General features: G+C 38.7%; 1 protein-coding gene across 1 annotated transcript in view; it reads left to right on the top strand.

The window, feature by feature from the left end:
- The window catches only part of ANKFN1 (ankyrin repeat and fibronectin type III domain containing 1), a 53,351-nt gene that overhangs the window by 10,853 nt on the left and 27,504 nt on the right, over positions 1-14,994 (top strand). Inside the window, exons 3-6 of the mRNA XM_042865267.1 lie at positions 283-477; positions 1,961-2,074; positions 13,273-13,370; positions 14,533-14,623. Coding sequence (XP_042721201.1) covers positions 283-477; positions 1,961-2,074; positions 13,273-13,370; positions 14,533-14,623 — 498 coding nt within the window. The remainder of the gene's footprint in view (positions 1-282; positions 478-1,960; positions 2,075-13,272; positions 13,371-14,532; positions 14,624-14,994) is intronic.

Here is a 14,994-nt window from a genome sequence, read left to right as displayed (position 1 = left end):
AACATGTAAGCAATTTCAGGCTCATTAAGACATTGTTAAGCTTTTGAGAAACACCAGAGATAAAATCTACTGTTTATTCGTGTCATTATCCCATTTAAGTGGCCAGATCCTTAAGTGTGGTACAAATTGGTGTGGCTCTAATCAGGTTGATGACAAGGTATCTGTTGGAAGGCACAGCGTTCAAGGATTTGGCCTTATGTGGGTTATGTTGGAATGCATAAGGCCAGAATTTTGTCACATGAGACCATGAAGCAATTATTTACTTTTCCCTTTTCTTGGTAGTTGTTAACATGGAAAGCAGGTCAGTGCATCTGTGTACATTGGTCCAGGAAGCACAGCAGCGAGTTACTGAATTGTCTGCACAAGTGATGAATGAAGGCCTTGGTACAGACAACACAGAAAAAGAGAAGCAACTAAAAGCATGGGAATGGAGATACAGGCTATACAAGCGCATGAAGGCAGGCTACGAGCATGCTAGTAAGTAGAAGAAAGTAGCTGCAAAGTTTAAGACAAGAACTCTTATGGTGGCGAAAACTGCCTTTGCTGAGCAAAGATGATCCTCACAGCACTGCTGTGAAGCAGATGAATGTTAGGGTGGGAAAAATAAGGCGCTCAGTTAAATGGTCTTCCCAAAAGTGAGAAGGAAATTTGATACTAGTTCCAGAAAGGACCGAGCATCTGAGAGCAGCAAGTGTAAAACTGATGAGATTACAGATTCTTAGTTCAGGACCTAATGATTCTGTCTTGTCTCTTCACATTTACTTCTGGATGTTATTTCATATGATCAGAGTTTAAAATAAGACAATTAGAATATATGAATACGGAGGAAGTAATAGAGGAACAGTGGTCTTTTTCTGTTGTTGTACTCTATTTTATTAAATAGTTCTGACTTAAAGTAGTTGAGTTTTTCTTAATATTTGGTTTAAAATGAACTTAGATTTTTCGTATAAAAATTATCAATACTTATTTTTATTGTTGACATCTACATGTGACGTTTCATCAGCATAGTTACAAATTGGGCTACATGGGGTACAGAACTGTTTAAAGAAAATGGGAATAAAAAAAGAAATAAGCAGGACTGAACGCTTTCATATTTGGATCTTTTAGCTGTACCCTTCCTCTTCAATAAAATACAATCATTGCCATTAACATTTTTACAGCCACCTTTATATATGTATGCACTTGGAAAAATTGTCTCAATTTTATTGTATTTTCTCAATTTTATTGTATTCTAAGACTGTTTCTTCAAGACAGAGGTAGTGCCCCTTGTATTAGATATTAAATACAGCCCAATACAGCAGTAAGTTAATAAAACGATTTTTTTAATCAGTTCCAGCAGTAAGTCATGACATTTTATGTTTGATTTCTGAATTGAGTCTGATTGATATTCTGTGAACTCAGCTTTTTTAAAACAAACAAACAAAAAAACAAAAAACAACGACAAAACAAAATAATAATAGTAAAAAAAAATTAGGCCTCAACTGACAAATGTGTTTTGGAACTACTGCACTGAAACATTTGTGGAATCTGCAATTTCTGAATCGCAATAACGTAAAAAGGTTTTCTGTCATTTAATAAATTCGAATTTGTTAGTGAAACTATAAAAGTTTAATTAGCTCTTTGTGGTTTTGTCCTTTCTCTCTCTTCCTACCCACCCCAAGAGATTTATAGGGGCTTTTCATTGACATAATTAGCATGAATCTGTTTTATTAGGTTACATATATGCAGGAAGATATTTTTAACTGAAAGGAGCCAAAAACCATGATAGAAACAAATGGTGTCTGCAGGATATTGTTAGCAGGGCACTAATTAAAATTCTCAAAAGGCAGAGAACACAAACACCTACAACCCAAAGCTCACAATTGCAGGGTGATTTTCAGTGGGTTCTTTGAAGACTCAGAAACATTGTTTGAATAGGATTTGTTGTGCTGAAGAGCTGATGTTTTCTCTTCTCTCCCAGGAGCCCCTGAGGCGCCAACCAATGTCTGTCTCATGGTAACAAGCAGTACATCACTCACTGTCACCTTCCAAGAACCTCTGAGTGTCAACTCAGCTGTGGTGACCAAGTATAAAGGTACTGGATTTAGATATCTTTCATTTGCCTTAACAATCTGTAAACCTTTGATGGCCAAGTGAAAAAGGTGTTTTCGCTAGAAATGTCTGACTTTAATTATTTTCATAAGAAATAGCTGTACAAATTGAATGTTCTTTTAAGATTCCTTAAAGACAAAGTTTTATTTAAAAAGGAAAAAACAACAAACAGAAGCTTTCTTCTTGAGTGCTTTGAAGGAGTTTGCTTGATGTTCTGTAGTTAAGCTCAGTGACTGGGTTGACATGAGTCAGCTATGCAATGCAGACTAGCTTTTGGTGCCTGTGGGCTTCTGAAACTGTATGTATCCTTGTAAATGCCAAACCCACACCACAGTTCCTTGAAGGAATGCCTCTGGAAGTTGAAACTTCTGGCAGAGGTATCATACAGCCCAACTAATTAGGTATTCCAGGGCTGCCACATCATTCTTGGAAGAGCTATACATATGGAGTGGCACCAGTTGCAAAGTGGAATGAATAGGAAAATGCTTCCATGTGAATAGCTCTGTTGAGTAGAAAATAATTTCTATTCCATAGGAAATTCCAATCAAAAACAAACAAAAAAAGTTTTATCAAAGATTGAAATCAAAATGTTCTGATTTAAGGGAACTTGCTGGTTCTCTAAAATGATTGGAACAGTGAGTTCCTCAATGTTTAATGGAGCAATATGCAACCTCCAGTTTTAACTAGGAACGTGGGTCCTTCCACAGGTAAAGGGACTTAAAAGTACTTCCTGAAGATCTGAGGCCGCCTTTGACTGCTCCAGGGAATAGCTGAGAGTGGAGACCCAGAAAGTCCTCTTAGAGTGGGTTTTGATACGTGTAGGAGGAGCTATGATAGCTGGGTCTGGGGCAGTGTCTTTCCTATTTCTGTGTATAGGTGCCACAGCGATTGCTTCGACAGGAAATATGCAGAGAGCTGCAGTAGAGCAAGTGCCCAGCAGTTCATTAAGTTCCTCTAGAGTGGGACACGCCAGTGCACAGCCTTCAGTGGCATCACAAGCACCCAAAGGACTAAATGAGATTATTTTGGAAAAGGCATGTTTTCTTACCTCTCTACTTCTGATTTGAGATGCCAGTCATCATTGGCTATGCTCAGTACACTTTTTTTCATAGTGCAAGGAAAAAAAACTCCCAGACATCACTAAAACAATCAAAGTGATTCCATTCCTGATAGCCTCAGTAGAAGGGTAAATGACTGTATTACACCTAGTCAGCCTTGCAGTGCTGCAGGAAGTGTTATTTGCAAAAACATCAAAGACCTTTAGGAGACTAAATCGAATTTTAAACAATGGGTTGGGTTGCCAGGAAACTAAATTTCATTTAAAGGCTTCCTACTGCCTGATTTACTTGTGAATATGATACTTGGGCTCCTAAAAGACTTAACTCTCTTGAAAATATTAGCCTGCTCTTTGTAATATGCGGATTTTAAACAAATCTGAAATGTTGTCCAGATTCTCATTATAACAAATGTTGATATTTTCACAGTAAAGACAATTCCCAGATAGAGCTGATTTTTAAATCAGAATATTGTTCCTAGTTTTAAAGATTGCAGTATTTTTATCTTGCTAACTCGGCTGTGTTGAGCATGGTTTGCACCTATCAGTTCTGTCCCGTTATGGTAAGTACACCATAAAGAGAATTTGATCCAACTTGACCCAACTTTCCAATCAGACGAGGTGGCATTGCTGTCATATTTTGAATTACTCTCGTTGGTCATCGTTTTATGCTACATCAAGTTGACAGTTCTGGCAGAAAGTTCTTTTTAAATCCTCTGTCCCACGAGAATTGAATATTTATGGTTAGATAAAAAGAAAGATAATTAATAGCTTCTTTTGGTGACTTTTGGGAATTAATTAAGCACTGGTTGTAGAACTGCTTATTACATTATGGAGTGAGATTCTTCATGCTAGTTTTAGAGGCTGTAAAAAAGAAACAACCATTGAAATGATCACTTGTACGAATGATTGGAACCAGCTAGCAATTAGCCTGAAAGGAGATCTTGATAACATTGTCTGAGCATCTTTTCAGTCCAAGTATTAAGCACTTATGCAGAAAGCCATCTAAGTATTTTACTGACTCAGAGAAGAAAGTGAGCTGTTAGGCTTTATTTCCCTCGTTACTTTACCATTTCTTTTTCTAATAAAAGATCAGGAGCATTTGTAGCAGTGTATAGGGAATACCTGCGCATTTACAGAAGCTAATAATGTTCTTTTATATGGATCTGAATTACAGAGGATAAAGCTGACATAAAACTAGACTTTTGTTCAGTCCAGTTTTGTTCCCTAAAAGCACCGAAAAGCTGCCAATTCCTTTTCTTCTGTGTCATCCTTTTTTTTTTTTTTTTTTTTTTAACATATTTTTCCAAAGCTTTACTTGCTCAAATGTCATTTAGAAACTAGGCTTGGAACGTTATCTAGCTGTCTGCTATTTTCCTGTGTATGACTTTTCCCTTGTTAGCTGTATAACTTACAAATAATAATACAGGAGAATAATACTTTGCACTCACTCTCTAACCACTAAAACCATCTCACTTCATTAGGAGATTTAATTTTAACCACACACGGTGAATGAGTATTGACTTTGGTGTCCCAGCTGGATGGCAGTTCAGCGACTGCATTCTGTTGAGCCATTGCTTTAAGGAGCCAGAGTATTCTCTACTTCCTCTCCTGGATTGTTGTTTAATGTTGCAGGCACCATCCTAATGGCTTCCTTCAGTTTCCCTCTAGAGAAGGCTACAACGTGGTGGTGGCTGATGTGAAATGATTCCTATGTATATTGTAACTTAGTAAAGTGTTTTGAGGCTGGAGGCAGACAGGCATGCCATAAATCAATAATAATAGTAATAATCTGCTCTGTGCTAGAGGAAGATTCAAAGCCAGAGACACCTCACCCCAGCCAGTTCTAGGAAGGATGTGAAGCATCACCATAATTTGGGAAGAAAAACCCATACCCTTGGCTAATCATGCCCGAAAGCCAAACTTCACATCCCATCATGGAAGCACTTACGACCTACTTTTGTTTTACATCTCTGTAAACGCAATCAAAATGTTCTGTGCTATTAAACAAAATAACACCACAGTTTGAAGCTAGAGTGAACCTTTCTATATGTTTTAGAGCTACTCTGCCATCCCCATCTTGTTGCAGAAAGTCACAGCAACAAGGAATCCACGTGGGCACTACTTGACTCCTGGGAACAGCATAAGTGGAGCCCTGGGTCTTATAAGACCTGTTGTCTTTAGCTAATTAGCATTTCTAGGTTTCACAAATTCCACACAATGCATGTACATGGAGAAATCTGTTTGTTTAAAAGAAGAAAGAGTGTTGACAAGCAATTTTATTGTACTTATTTTCTATGCACTTTAATCCTGATACTTATTTTGCTTTTGCAGTGAATAAGTACACATTAACTCTGTCTTTTTGCATATCATTTTTTCATGAATTTTCCATCAGAAGTTGACATAGTTGTGCACTTATACCCAGGTGTAGAAAAGGGAAGAAAAATGGACACAGTGCTGGACATCACCTACTTGGAAGGACCACTGTGCAATGGAAGATCTCCATTTATATTTTACTTACAGTTTTTCAACAAACATCTGTATCCCTCTTTGGAGGAAAAAAAGAAGAAGAAAAAGAAAGAGCTTGCATAACCAAAGCTGAGCTAATTTATTTAAGAGATAGGAACTGTTCATATTTGAAAAGAGATGAAGGAAGAAAAAATCTGATCCATGTTTGATGTGGCAAACAGAGCTGATCTTCTCCCTGGATGTAGCTGGGGACTTGGATGCCAAGCTATTTTCCAGATAGGGATGCTAAGCCTGTCTGGTGCACTTCAGCCTTTTGTTACCTTTTTCAGTTACTTTAACAGAATATTTCATTGTAGTCAGGATTTCCCAGCTGCCTTCTAGGATTTCTGTTGGATGGAAAGATTTTATTTTCTATGTCAGTGTAGCTCTTTAAAAAAAGCAAGAGGTGGGCAACTAGATCAGGAAAGAAGAACTTATGCCTTACTTACATTTTGACAAGAAATATCTCCCTGCCTCCTTTCCTCCAAGGCAATTCAGATTTATTTTTTTTACTGGAGCAATTCGTGTAAACTGTCTTTAAATCACTGGTTCAGTCCTAGTGAGATATGCAGCAGCCTCAGGATTTTGCTTTGGGATGGCCACATGAAGCGTGTTGGTTATAGACAAGCACCTTTATCCAGGAGAAGCTGTTGCAATTTACTGTTCTCATTGCAAGTCTCAACTAACAGATTTTCTGAGCCACCTTTCATTACAGGTCAGCATCTGAGATCATGAGATGAAGCATTTTGCCAAGTCAGGCCCATAGGATGTGTTGTGTATTTAAAAAAAAAACACAGCAATTGAGATTCTCTGGTATCTCGCTGTGTCAGTGGAAGTCTTTCACCACAAACTTTTGTGTGAAAAGCCTCAAAGACTGTACAGAAAGGCAGCTGTGATTTTTGTGTGATCCCGTTTGTTTTTCTTTTGAGAGTAATGCCTTCACAACCAAACGATCTGATCAGTTTGTGTGGGCCTCTGTCCCTGTAAACATTTACAAACGCACAGACATTGCATGTTTTGTGGTTTGTCCATCTGGGTGAACTGCAGTGTTTGATCAAGTTTGGTATTGTTCCATGCAGGCTTCCTGCTTGGTGCATTTGGCTCCACATAGGATTGACTGGTCTAATCGATAGAGCTTATATGAAGGCTGAAGTGCATATATACATACAAAATCTCCTACTTTTTTCCCTCTTTGGTGGCAACTGACCATTGACATAGCAGTATGAGAGCAGAAAGCAGCAAGCTTGTGCTTTGTTTTCTAGAAGAATCCTGGTTATGGAAAAGAATACTTGTAGCAGTGAATCTTAGGTATGAAAATGGTGCCTTAACATTAGTGCCTATCGATCTTTGTACAGTAGATGGTGCATCACTGCTTGATTCTGTTCCAGTTTAAAGTGGAATTGTGGTATTCTGCATTTGATTTGCTCTGGAAACCCTTTTCACTTATTATTCAAAGTTTCTTTGTATGTTTTGAAACTCCTTGTTTCTTTCCCTGGAATGGTTCTTGCTCCATAAAATGGAAAGAGAGAATACTTTCCTTTGTAAGATATTTGAATTTATCCTGCTGAATAGGTGTGGTCTGATATTTTTTACAGTACTTCATTTATGGCATTTTATTAGGTCTCCTGGGCACTTTATTTGCACATTACATTTTGGTAGCTAACAGAACTGTGCAATTCAACTTCTATTTTTATGCCTTGCATGTATAGAAATGTATAAATGTTGGAACAAACCTTTCTATTTCTAGCTCCTGTTAAGGTCTGTAGTATGTGTTGGACTGGGAAAAAAAATCTTTTATGTTAAGTTTGCTAGGCATTTAAAAGCACCTTTGAACATGAATTGCATATTAAGTGATGATGTATTTAACTGATGTAGCTGATCAGACATCAATTACTCAGTTTAAGCATTCTTTCTGCTTTCTGTTTCATGAAGATTTTGAGCAACAGCCCAAGGTGAAACGCTATGAGAAAACCCAGACATGTAGGCTCTGGTTTTGTCCATCTTTGGTGTCCAAGAAACAGGCTCATATCACGATGTTGCTGACTTTTAGACATTGCTTTAGTTTTTATACTTGCTTTGGTTTACTAGCATTAATAAGTAATTTTACCAATGGTTTGCTCATGGCTGAGTGTTTGAGCTTCCAGTTTATATGTTGGGCAAAGAAGAGGTGAATTTCCTGTAGTGTGACAGGACTGGAACTCAAGAGCTTCAGTTTCTTTCTTTGGGGAGGTTCCCACATCTTTTGATCCAGAGGTTTGGAAATACTCCTTGCTAGAGACTTGATGGCATCAACTACTAATAAGATAGATAATTAAAAATAATGTTTTCACAAGGTCGTGACTTTGTGCCTTTGCTCACTATTTGTCTGAAATCTTCTCTGGTCCTTCATGGACTTTTCTGATTCATTTACAAGGACTGAAAACAAGAACAACAAGAATTTGATAATACTCTAGTGCTTAAATTGGACCCACAGAACTGATAAACAAATACACATTTGTGATAGGGTCTCTGGATTGCTGCAAGCTCTTACCTTGTGTGCTGAACATGAATTACAGGGCATGTAGTTTTCATGCATGGGCGCTCAGTCAGTTCACACATGAACACACCATCAGTTTATGCTTGAGCACTCTATTATCTCACATCTCAGCACCCAATCAGTTCACACACGAGCGCTCACTTAGCTCCTGCCTGAGCACTGTGCTGGGCGTATTTGGGCAGGTTACTTAGCCAAGGCCCACAGGTGGAGGAGGCCTGGGGCTCAGACAGCTCCAAAACCAACAGAGAGCCTCAATGCTGAGAGTAACCCCCTGGTAGAAATGAAGGAAGCTGACACTAGGAAAGGAGGAGGGTATGCGTTAAGTGTTTAATTGCTTATGTTTTCTCCCTTCTCAATCTGGATTGGTGATTAGATTAATTGGCAATAAATTAAATTAAGTAAAAACAAGACTGTTTTGCCAGTGACACCTGGCTTTAATGCTAGGGAGAGGTGAATGATCTTTAAATTAATGTACAGATTTGTTTATAAAGAAACAAAAGCCATAAATATGAGTAATTAACATCTATTCAACAATGTCCCCCTTTAAAAATATGTTACAGGAGGACCAGAAGAAAAGCAGTGCAATCCCATTAAGCAGATTAATTGAATTAGGGTTTGTGTATTTACCTTCTTTGTTAACAGTGCTATGCAGTGTTCCTGTATGTCTTGTACATTTTGATAGATTACTTTTTTGTTTGCATTTGCCCAACCAGTCATTATTAATTAGATTTTAATGTATTATGGTTTGGGAAGAAGCTGAGCCTAAGCCATGCATGCTTCACACAAATGAGTTGTCCTTACTTTCATAAACCTCCCCACTGGCTTTGGTTACACAGATTACATGAGTGGAACGAATCCACTGGGAGTGGAAATTCGTAAGATCAGAGCCAAGCCTGCTATACCTTCCTAGGACATGAAGCCTTTGCATAAGAACCCCATTTATTCTCCCTTTTCACAGCTCTAGTGTGTATTTTTTCTCACTTTCCTTTCCACAGCCAGAGTGGGCTGTGTTGTCATAGGAAGGCTGAGGCACAAATCTTGGTTGTTATCACAGTGCCAGTTTGCATTGTAGCTTTCTAACCAATGTTGTCCCTGCCTACATTCTAACCAAACAGAATTCTTCTTATTTCAGACGGTGTAATTGAATGTGCATAAATGGATGGCTTACATCCTTCATGCAGAAAACCAGATCCATGGGAACACAAAGTGACTCCTCAGAGCCAAACTTTTTTTTTTCCTAATGAAGCACCCTTATACAGTTGGTATGACTTGTCTTTCTGCTCTCATTCTTTGCAGAATTTCAAAACACAAGAGACATAAAGAAAACCTGAAGCCAAGTCTGCAAAAATTGGGTTCTTTTTGAAATTAAACCTGGAAAGGCTGGCTCAATGCAGCTAGGAGGTACTGACTAAACAGACAAAATGTGAACAAAATCAAGAATATTGGTGTCTATCTGAGCTGTGTGCACCAATAAGCTGGTTCCTCCTGACTGCCTCGTTAGCTCAAGTTGCTAAGACACTGCAAGTGTCAATTGTTACAATTATTTCATAAAGATAGCAGGCAGCAGAAGATGGCATGAAGGGATTTCTGGCATTAGGGCTCTCCTTCAGTTTTACATTTCAAAGGAAGCTGTTAAACAATGCAATTATTTGTTTGGAGGCCCTTGGGAACACAAGCTAGGATCACAGTGTCCTTCAGCCTGGGCCCTGGACACAGGGAGGAAGGGAAGGAGAAAGAATCCTTGCTGTGTTAAGAGTCTGGGTTAAAAGTCATAGTGACACAATGCTTTCCCCAAAATCACAACAAGTTAGTAGCAAATGCAAGGGTAAAACCCAGAATTGCAGCTCAGCACACTATTCAGTAGATGCTATCAACTTAACAGCCTAAGTCATGTCCCTGGGTCTAATTAATCTACTCAGCAATTCAGTGAATAATTTAAGTGCAAGCAAAATAAATGCCAAGAGAAGTGACAAATTCTACAGTGGCTTGAGCTATTTACTTTAGCAGGGAGAAGGTGTTTTCCTGAATGACTCCGCAAAAGAGCTGGGAGGTGTTTTGCACCTTCACTTTTTCCCTTATCTGTCTGTCAGTCTTTCTGGTGAGCTGTTTAAGGCATACTCAGTCTGAATAGAAAAGAAACAGGTGAAAACAAACTTGCTTCTTTATTTTAAAGTGTATGAATTGAGTATTAAAAAGGAAAAAAAAGCGCACACAACTTGGCCACAAGTAGGTTACATAACTTAAGCCAGTCTAAAATTATGTGCCAGCAATTTACATGAGTTTTATGTAACTGTTTATACTGCTGTTTATTTAAAAATTACTACTTATCTTGGCGACCGCAGCAACACATCGTGCATTCGCGAGCTCTGGAATACAGGGCACCTTCATTAAAACACATAGTCACCAATATATTAAACACACAAAAAACCCTGCTCTGACATAACGTGAAGTGTCAGATGGAAAGCCGCAACAGCGAAGACATTCAGCGTTCACGACAAAGCAGGCCTGTGGGGTGTTCAGAACAGGACTGGAACATGCGCCATCCTTAATTCACCCAACAGCTTTCAGGTCCTTTGCAGCACGGTTGGTACAGCCTACAAGACCAGCTCTTGTTCCTGGGCTCTTATAAAGGACCCTCTTCATCTTCAGGTTTTCATACTTGCGTATTTTTATATTGAACTTTTAAAGCGCTGAGGGCAGCCAGCCTTTTGTTCTTTCTTAAAGTACCAAGCACTTCAGTTACACAGAGAGCTGTTATTTTTTGTTTGCTTCCAGAACAGCCTCTTCCAGCACTTTCTCTCTTGGAAAGTAGGCAAGGCTTTAGCAGTGTTTCCATGCTGGGTTGCTCTTGCACAAAGTTGCACAATTTTTAGATCCTGGTCCATCGCAAGGGTGAGTAGCTCTGCATTCTGCATAACCAGAAAATGCAAGGAACAGCAGCCCTTATCATGGCATCATGAGTCAGAGAACGATGTGCTGTCAAAAATGACAGTGCTTCAGATGTGTCCAAGGAACTAGTTGATGTCTGGATACTCTTCAGTCCATAGAACAGCTAAAAATTTGAGAAACTCCAAGGGAATTTAAAGCTGCTTACTTCACCCTTGGCTGTTGTTTTGTGCTAAAGCACAACCTCAGCCCTGCCCCTCATGCTGAGAAACACACTGTCATGCTTAGGATTTCAGTGAAGACAGGATATGCTGGCAGCATCTGTCTGGAGTGACACCGTTTGATCTACACAACCCTTCCAAGAGAAGAATGGCATCTGAAATGACTGCACGTCTGTTAGTAGCATGTTCAGCACTTCAGGAGGGGTTTCTCTCATTTATCCTTCTGGAAAATAATGTCTTAGTCTGCAGCATGTACACAATGTCCTCAATGATTTAATAGAGCAGAGTTATAAACCCTGAAAAATCATGGTTTATAATGGAAACTCTGACAGGCCATCAAGTTTAATGGCACTTATAAGCACTGCTATAATTACATTGTCAACAAAAACCTACAACATGGTACAGTAACAGTCTCTACATTTTCATACTAATGTACAGAGATAGCTTCCATTAAGGTTGGCAGTAATTAGATATTTAAAACCCAAGGAGAGTAAGGAAAATATACACTGTAAAGTTCAGGTACAGTAGATAAAATCAATATCCTTTTCATTTCAGCAAATACAAAAACGTTGCTGAACATGCTCTGCATTCACAAATGGCAGTCGAAGGAAAGGACTGGCTTGGAAGAGAAAGGAAAAGTTGGTTGTGCTATTGATACTTGGCTAATCTAGGAAAAACCTGTTGGCAGTTAAACGTATGTGCTGAGCAAAAATATCGCTTCTTTTAATGTGAAAATGCCGGTATGACGCAGTGGGAAGATAAAAGATCCACAGGCTGAAATTGAAGTACCTGTACTTTCTGATCATCTTTCAACTGTGGAATCCAACTCTGATAAATGTGCAAATGAAGTATCTATAAGCTAGTTTTTGAATCTACCAATTTTGAATTGGTTGATTTTCTGCTTAGTTGTGAATCCAGAAAATTGGTGGGCTTTCCCCTTGTTATTATGTGTAATGAATTTCACTGCTTTTGGTAAGTTTTCCTGAAAGTTTGAGTCTGGAAATACTACAGGTACGACTCTGAAATGAACCTGAACTCTCACTCTCTCTGTCATTACTAACATATAATTCAGAAGGTGGTTTTCTTATCTTCAGCCATCAGTTCCCCTTTTTCTAAAACCACGTGGTAGTTTTTCATGGTCAGCATCCATTTTCATTTCTTGCGTTAATTTTTGCAATGAATAAGGAAGAATGCAAGATTGCTGAGTTCATACCCCTTAAGTAGGAACATGAGCAGTTGGTACAAACTGATGGGAATGCTTTGGTGCTTTGGTGAAGGTACTCTTTGTGATTGAGGCTGTAGGACAGGCTGGGGGGGATGTGCCAGCCCAGCACCACTTAATTCACTGCAAAAATGGATAAAATTTAATAGGTCCTTGTGGAGCTCTGTGATTTCAATGACCACAGCAGAACCAGGCTCGGACAAGGGAGCCAGAGCCCACTGAAATCAATAAAGAGACTCTTGTGAGTGCTGGATCTGGTCCAAGGAGGATGTTTCTATACAGAGCTAAGTGATTGGAGTTTTGTGGTCCTGTGGAGCCCAAAAGACTCCCTTCCTATGCCTACATATGCAGACACAATTGCAAAACAGTGCTTTTGTTGGTTTGGATATATAAACTGCCTAATGGAATTAGCAGGTCCAAATCTTTTACCTACTCTTTTCCAACTGCTTCCCTTTCTTTAAAAGGAAATTGTTTAACTAAGAGCAAATGTTGATTGAATGTAATTTGTATTGCAGGGTACTTTTAAGCATTCTTTCCTGAAAAGCTTTTGAGCAATATTTTGCTTTTCTCTCTCATACACAGAGTTATAATTTAATTACTGTGTAAAGTTTTCCTAAACATTATTGCTAAACATGACTTTTAGTATCCACGTGGAATGGTAAACTGCTAGGAGAAAAGTTAACCTGTGAAGTTCTTTTATTCCTTTTGTGGGACTGTTATCTGATTCAGTTCGCTTCTGCTGTTTGTTTCCTAGTGGAATGGAGTTGTTCAGAAGACTTTTCTCCTTTGGTTGGTGAAATAATCCTGGATAATCTTCAGTCTTTGAGATGCACCATCACAGGTCTCAGAACAGTAAGTGCCAAATGATTCATTTAGATCTTGATGCCCCCTGCTGCCCCACGGATAAAAAGACACTGATAATTTGCATCCTTGGCTGTTGGTAACAACTGCAGAGTGCCTTTCTTCTAACAAGTTCCAGTCATTAAGCATAATATGTCTGGTATCCGTGATCAGAAATTCACAAAGGAGCAGACAGACAGCATGAACTGTTTTATAAGTTGGCATGCTTAGGATGGAGCCAAAAAGACTGGAATGAAAGCTGCTGTTTTCTGGATCGCAGGGTAATCTTAGTGCAGATCAAAGGCTCGTGAAAGTTCTAGTCCTGACTCTGATGACAGATAACTAAAATAACTGCTCTTTCTCTTCTACTTATTTCAGGAACACGTATTTAATGGCAGTCATTTTCATTTTTGTTTTATTTTCGTATACATGTTTTACACTGCTAAGAACTGGGTCAGCAATTGAGAAAATTGATAAACATTCACATGTATTCTTAAGCAGAATAGTTTTGAGCATGTGTCTGAGCACCTTCTTCCTACTGGCAGTTCTGCACTGTTTGTGCAAGCAAATTTGGATTCACAAAGAGCCACGGTATGCATTTCCTCTGTTCTTCATTTTCCAGCAACAAAACAAAGTAACTGATCTTAAGTTAAAATCAAGCAAGCTTGCGCAGTCCATTTCTTAGGCACACATGAGGAGCAGTGATTAGGGGTTGTTTGTCCATAATCTCTAAGGTATGTACCATCTGTAAACAAAAAGCGAAACTTTCAGAAGCACTTTTCATTGGCCTAGATTTACACATCAAAATGCTTGCTGAAGGTCTGACTGATGTCAGTGATGGCCAAGCAGAGCTTCTTCAGTTACTGTGCTCATAGCAAGACTACAGCAGAAATGGGACTTTATTCTTAAAGTCTGATTCTGAAAGCATTGTTTAATCGGGGAGATCACAATTTGTCAATCACATCACATCAGTGTCTTCTGTTGACCTCCTCCAAATCACCTGCCCTGTAATCATTGTGCAGTTTTTCAGTAGTTCATCGGGCGTCATTTGACATCCCTGAAAGCTACGTAAGAGATTTTAAAGAAAGCAGTTTTGAAAGGGCTACTCTCCAGTTATTACAGCTGTGATTTCAAGTGAAGTGCAAGTTTTGATTCCAGTTGTTTCCTTTTGTAGGGCCAGAGGTATTACATTCATGTTTCAGCATACAATATGAGAGGATGGGGACCTCCACGAAGATCTACTCCTGCATATGCTTCTCCTTCAAGTAGGTCGAGCTTGTTTGCACTCCCAGTTTGATTATTCATGTAGCTTTTTCAGAATTTCTCTCTCTTCAAAGAACAGAAGAAGACAAGTATGCTGGAGTTCATGATTTAATTACTGTGTCACTTAGAAGGGAAATAAATAAAACTTAACTTCTCCTCCCCAACAAAAAAAGATATATAATATCACATTTGTGTGTTTATTTTTCTTATCCTTTGATCTTCATTTCCTTTAATAGAGTTCTGCATATGGAGCTTCGTTTTTCAGCACATGAATGGATCAAAACTGATCTGCTAAAACCAAAATACTTACACCTATCATACGCAATTTTCTATTGTGACTGTAGTGTCCTAGATTCCATTCTCTGAACCATTC

The sequence above is a fragment of the Lagopus leucura genome, unplaced genomic scaffold (genome assembly GCF_019238085.1).
Source record: "Lagopus leucura isolate 7727_CA_CO unplaced genomic scaffold, USGS_WTPT01 Super-Scaffold_797, whole genome shotgun sequence".
NCBI classification, from domain to species: Eukaryota; Metazoa; Chordata; class Aves; order Galliformes; family Phasianidae; genus Lagopus; species Lagopus leucura.
This window is presented reverse-complemented; position numbering and strand designations above follow the sequence as displayed.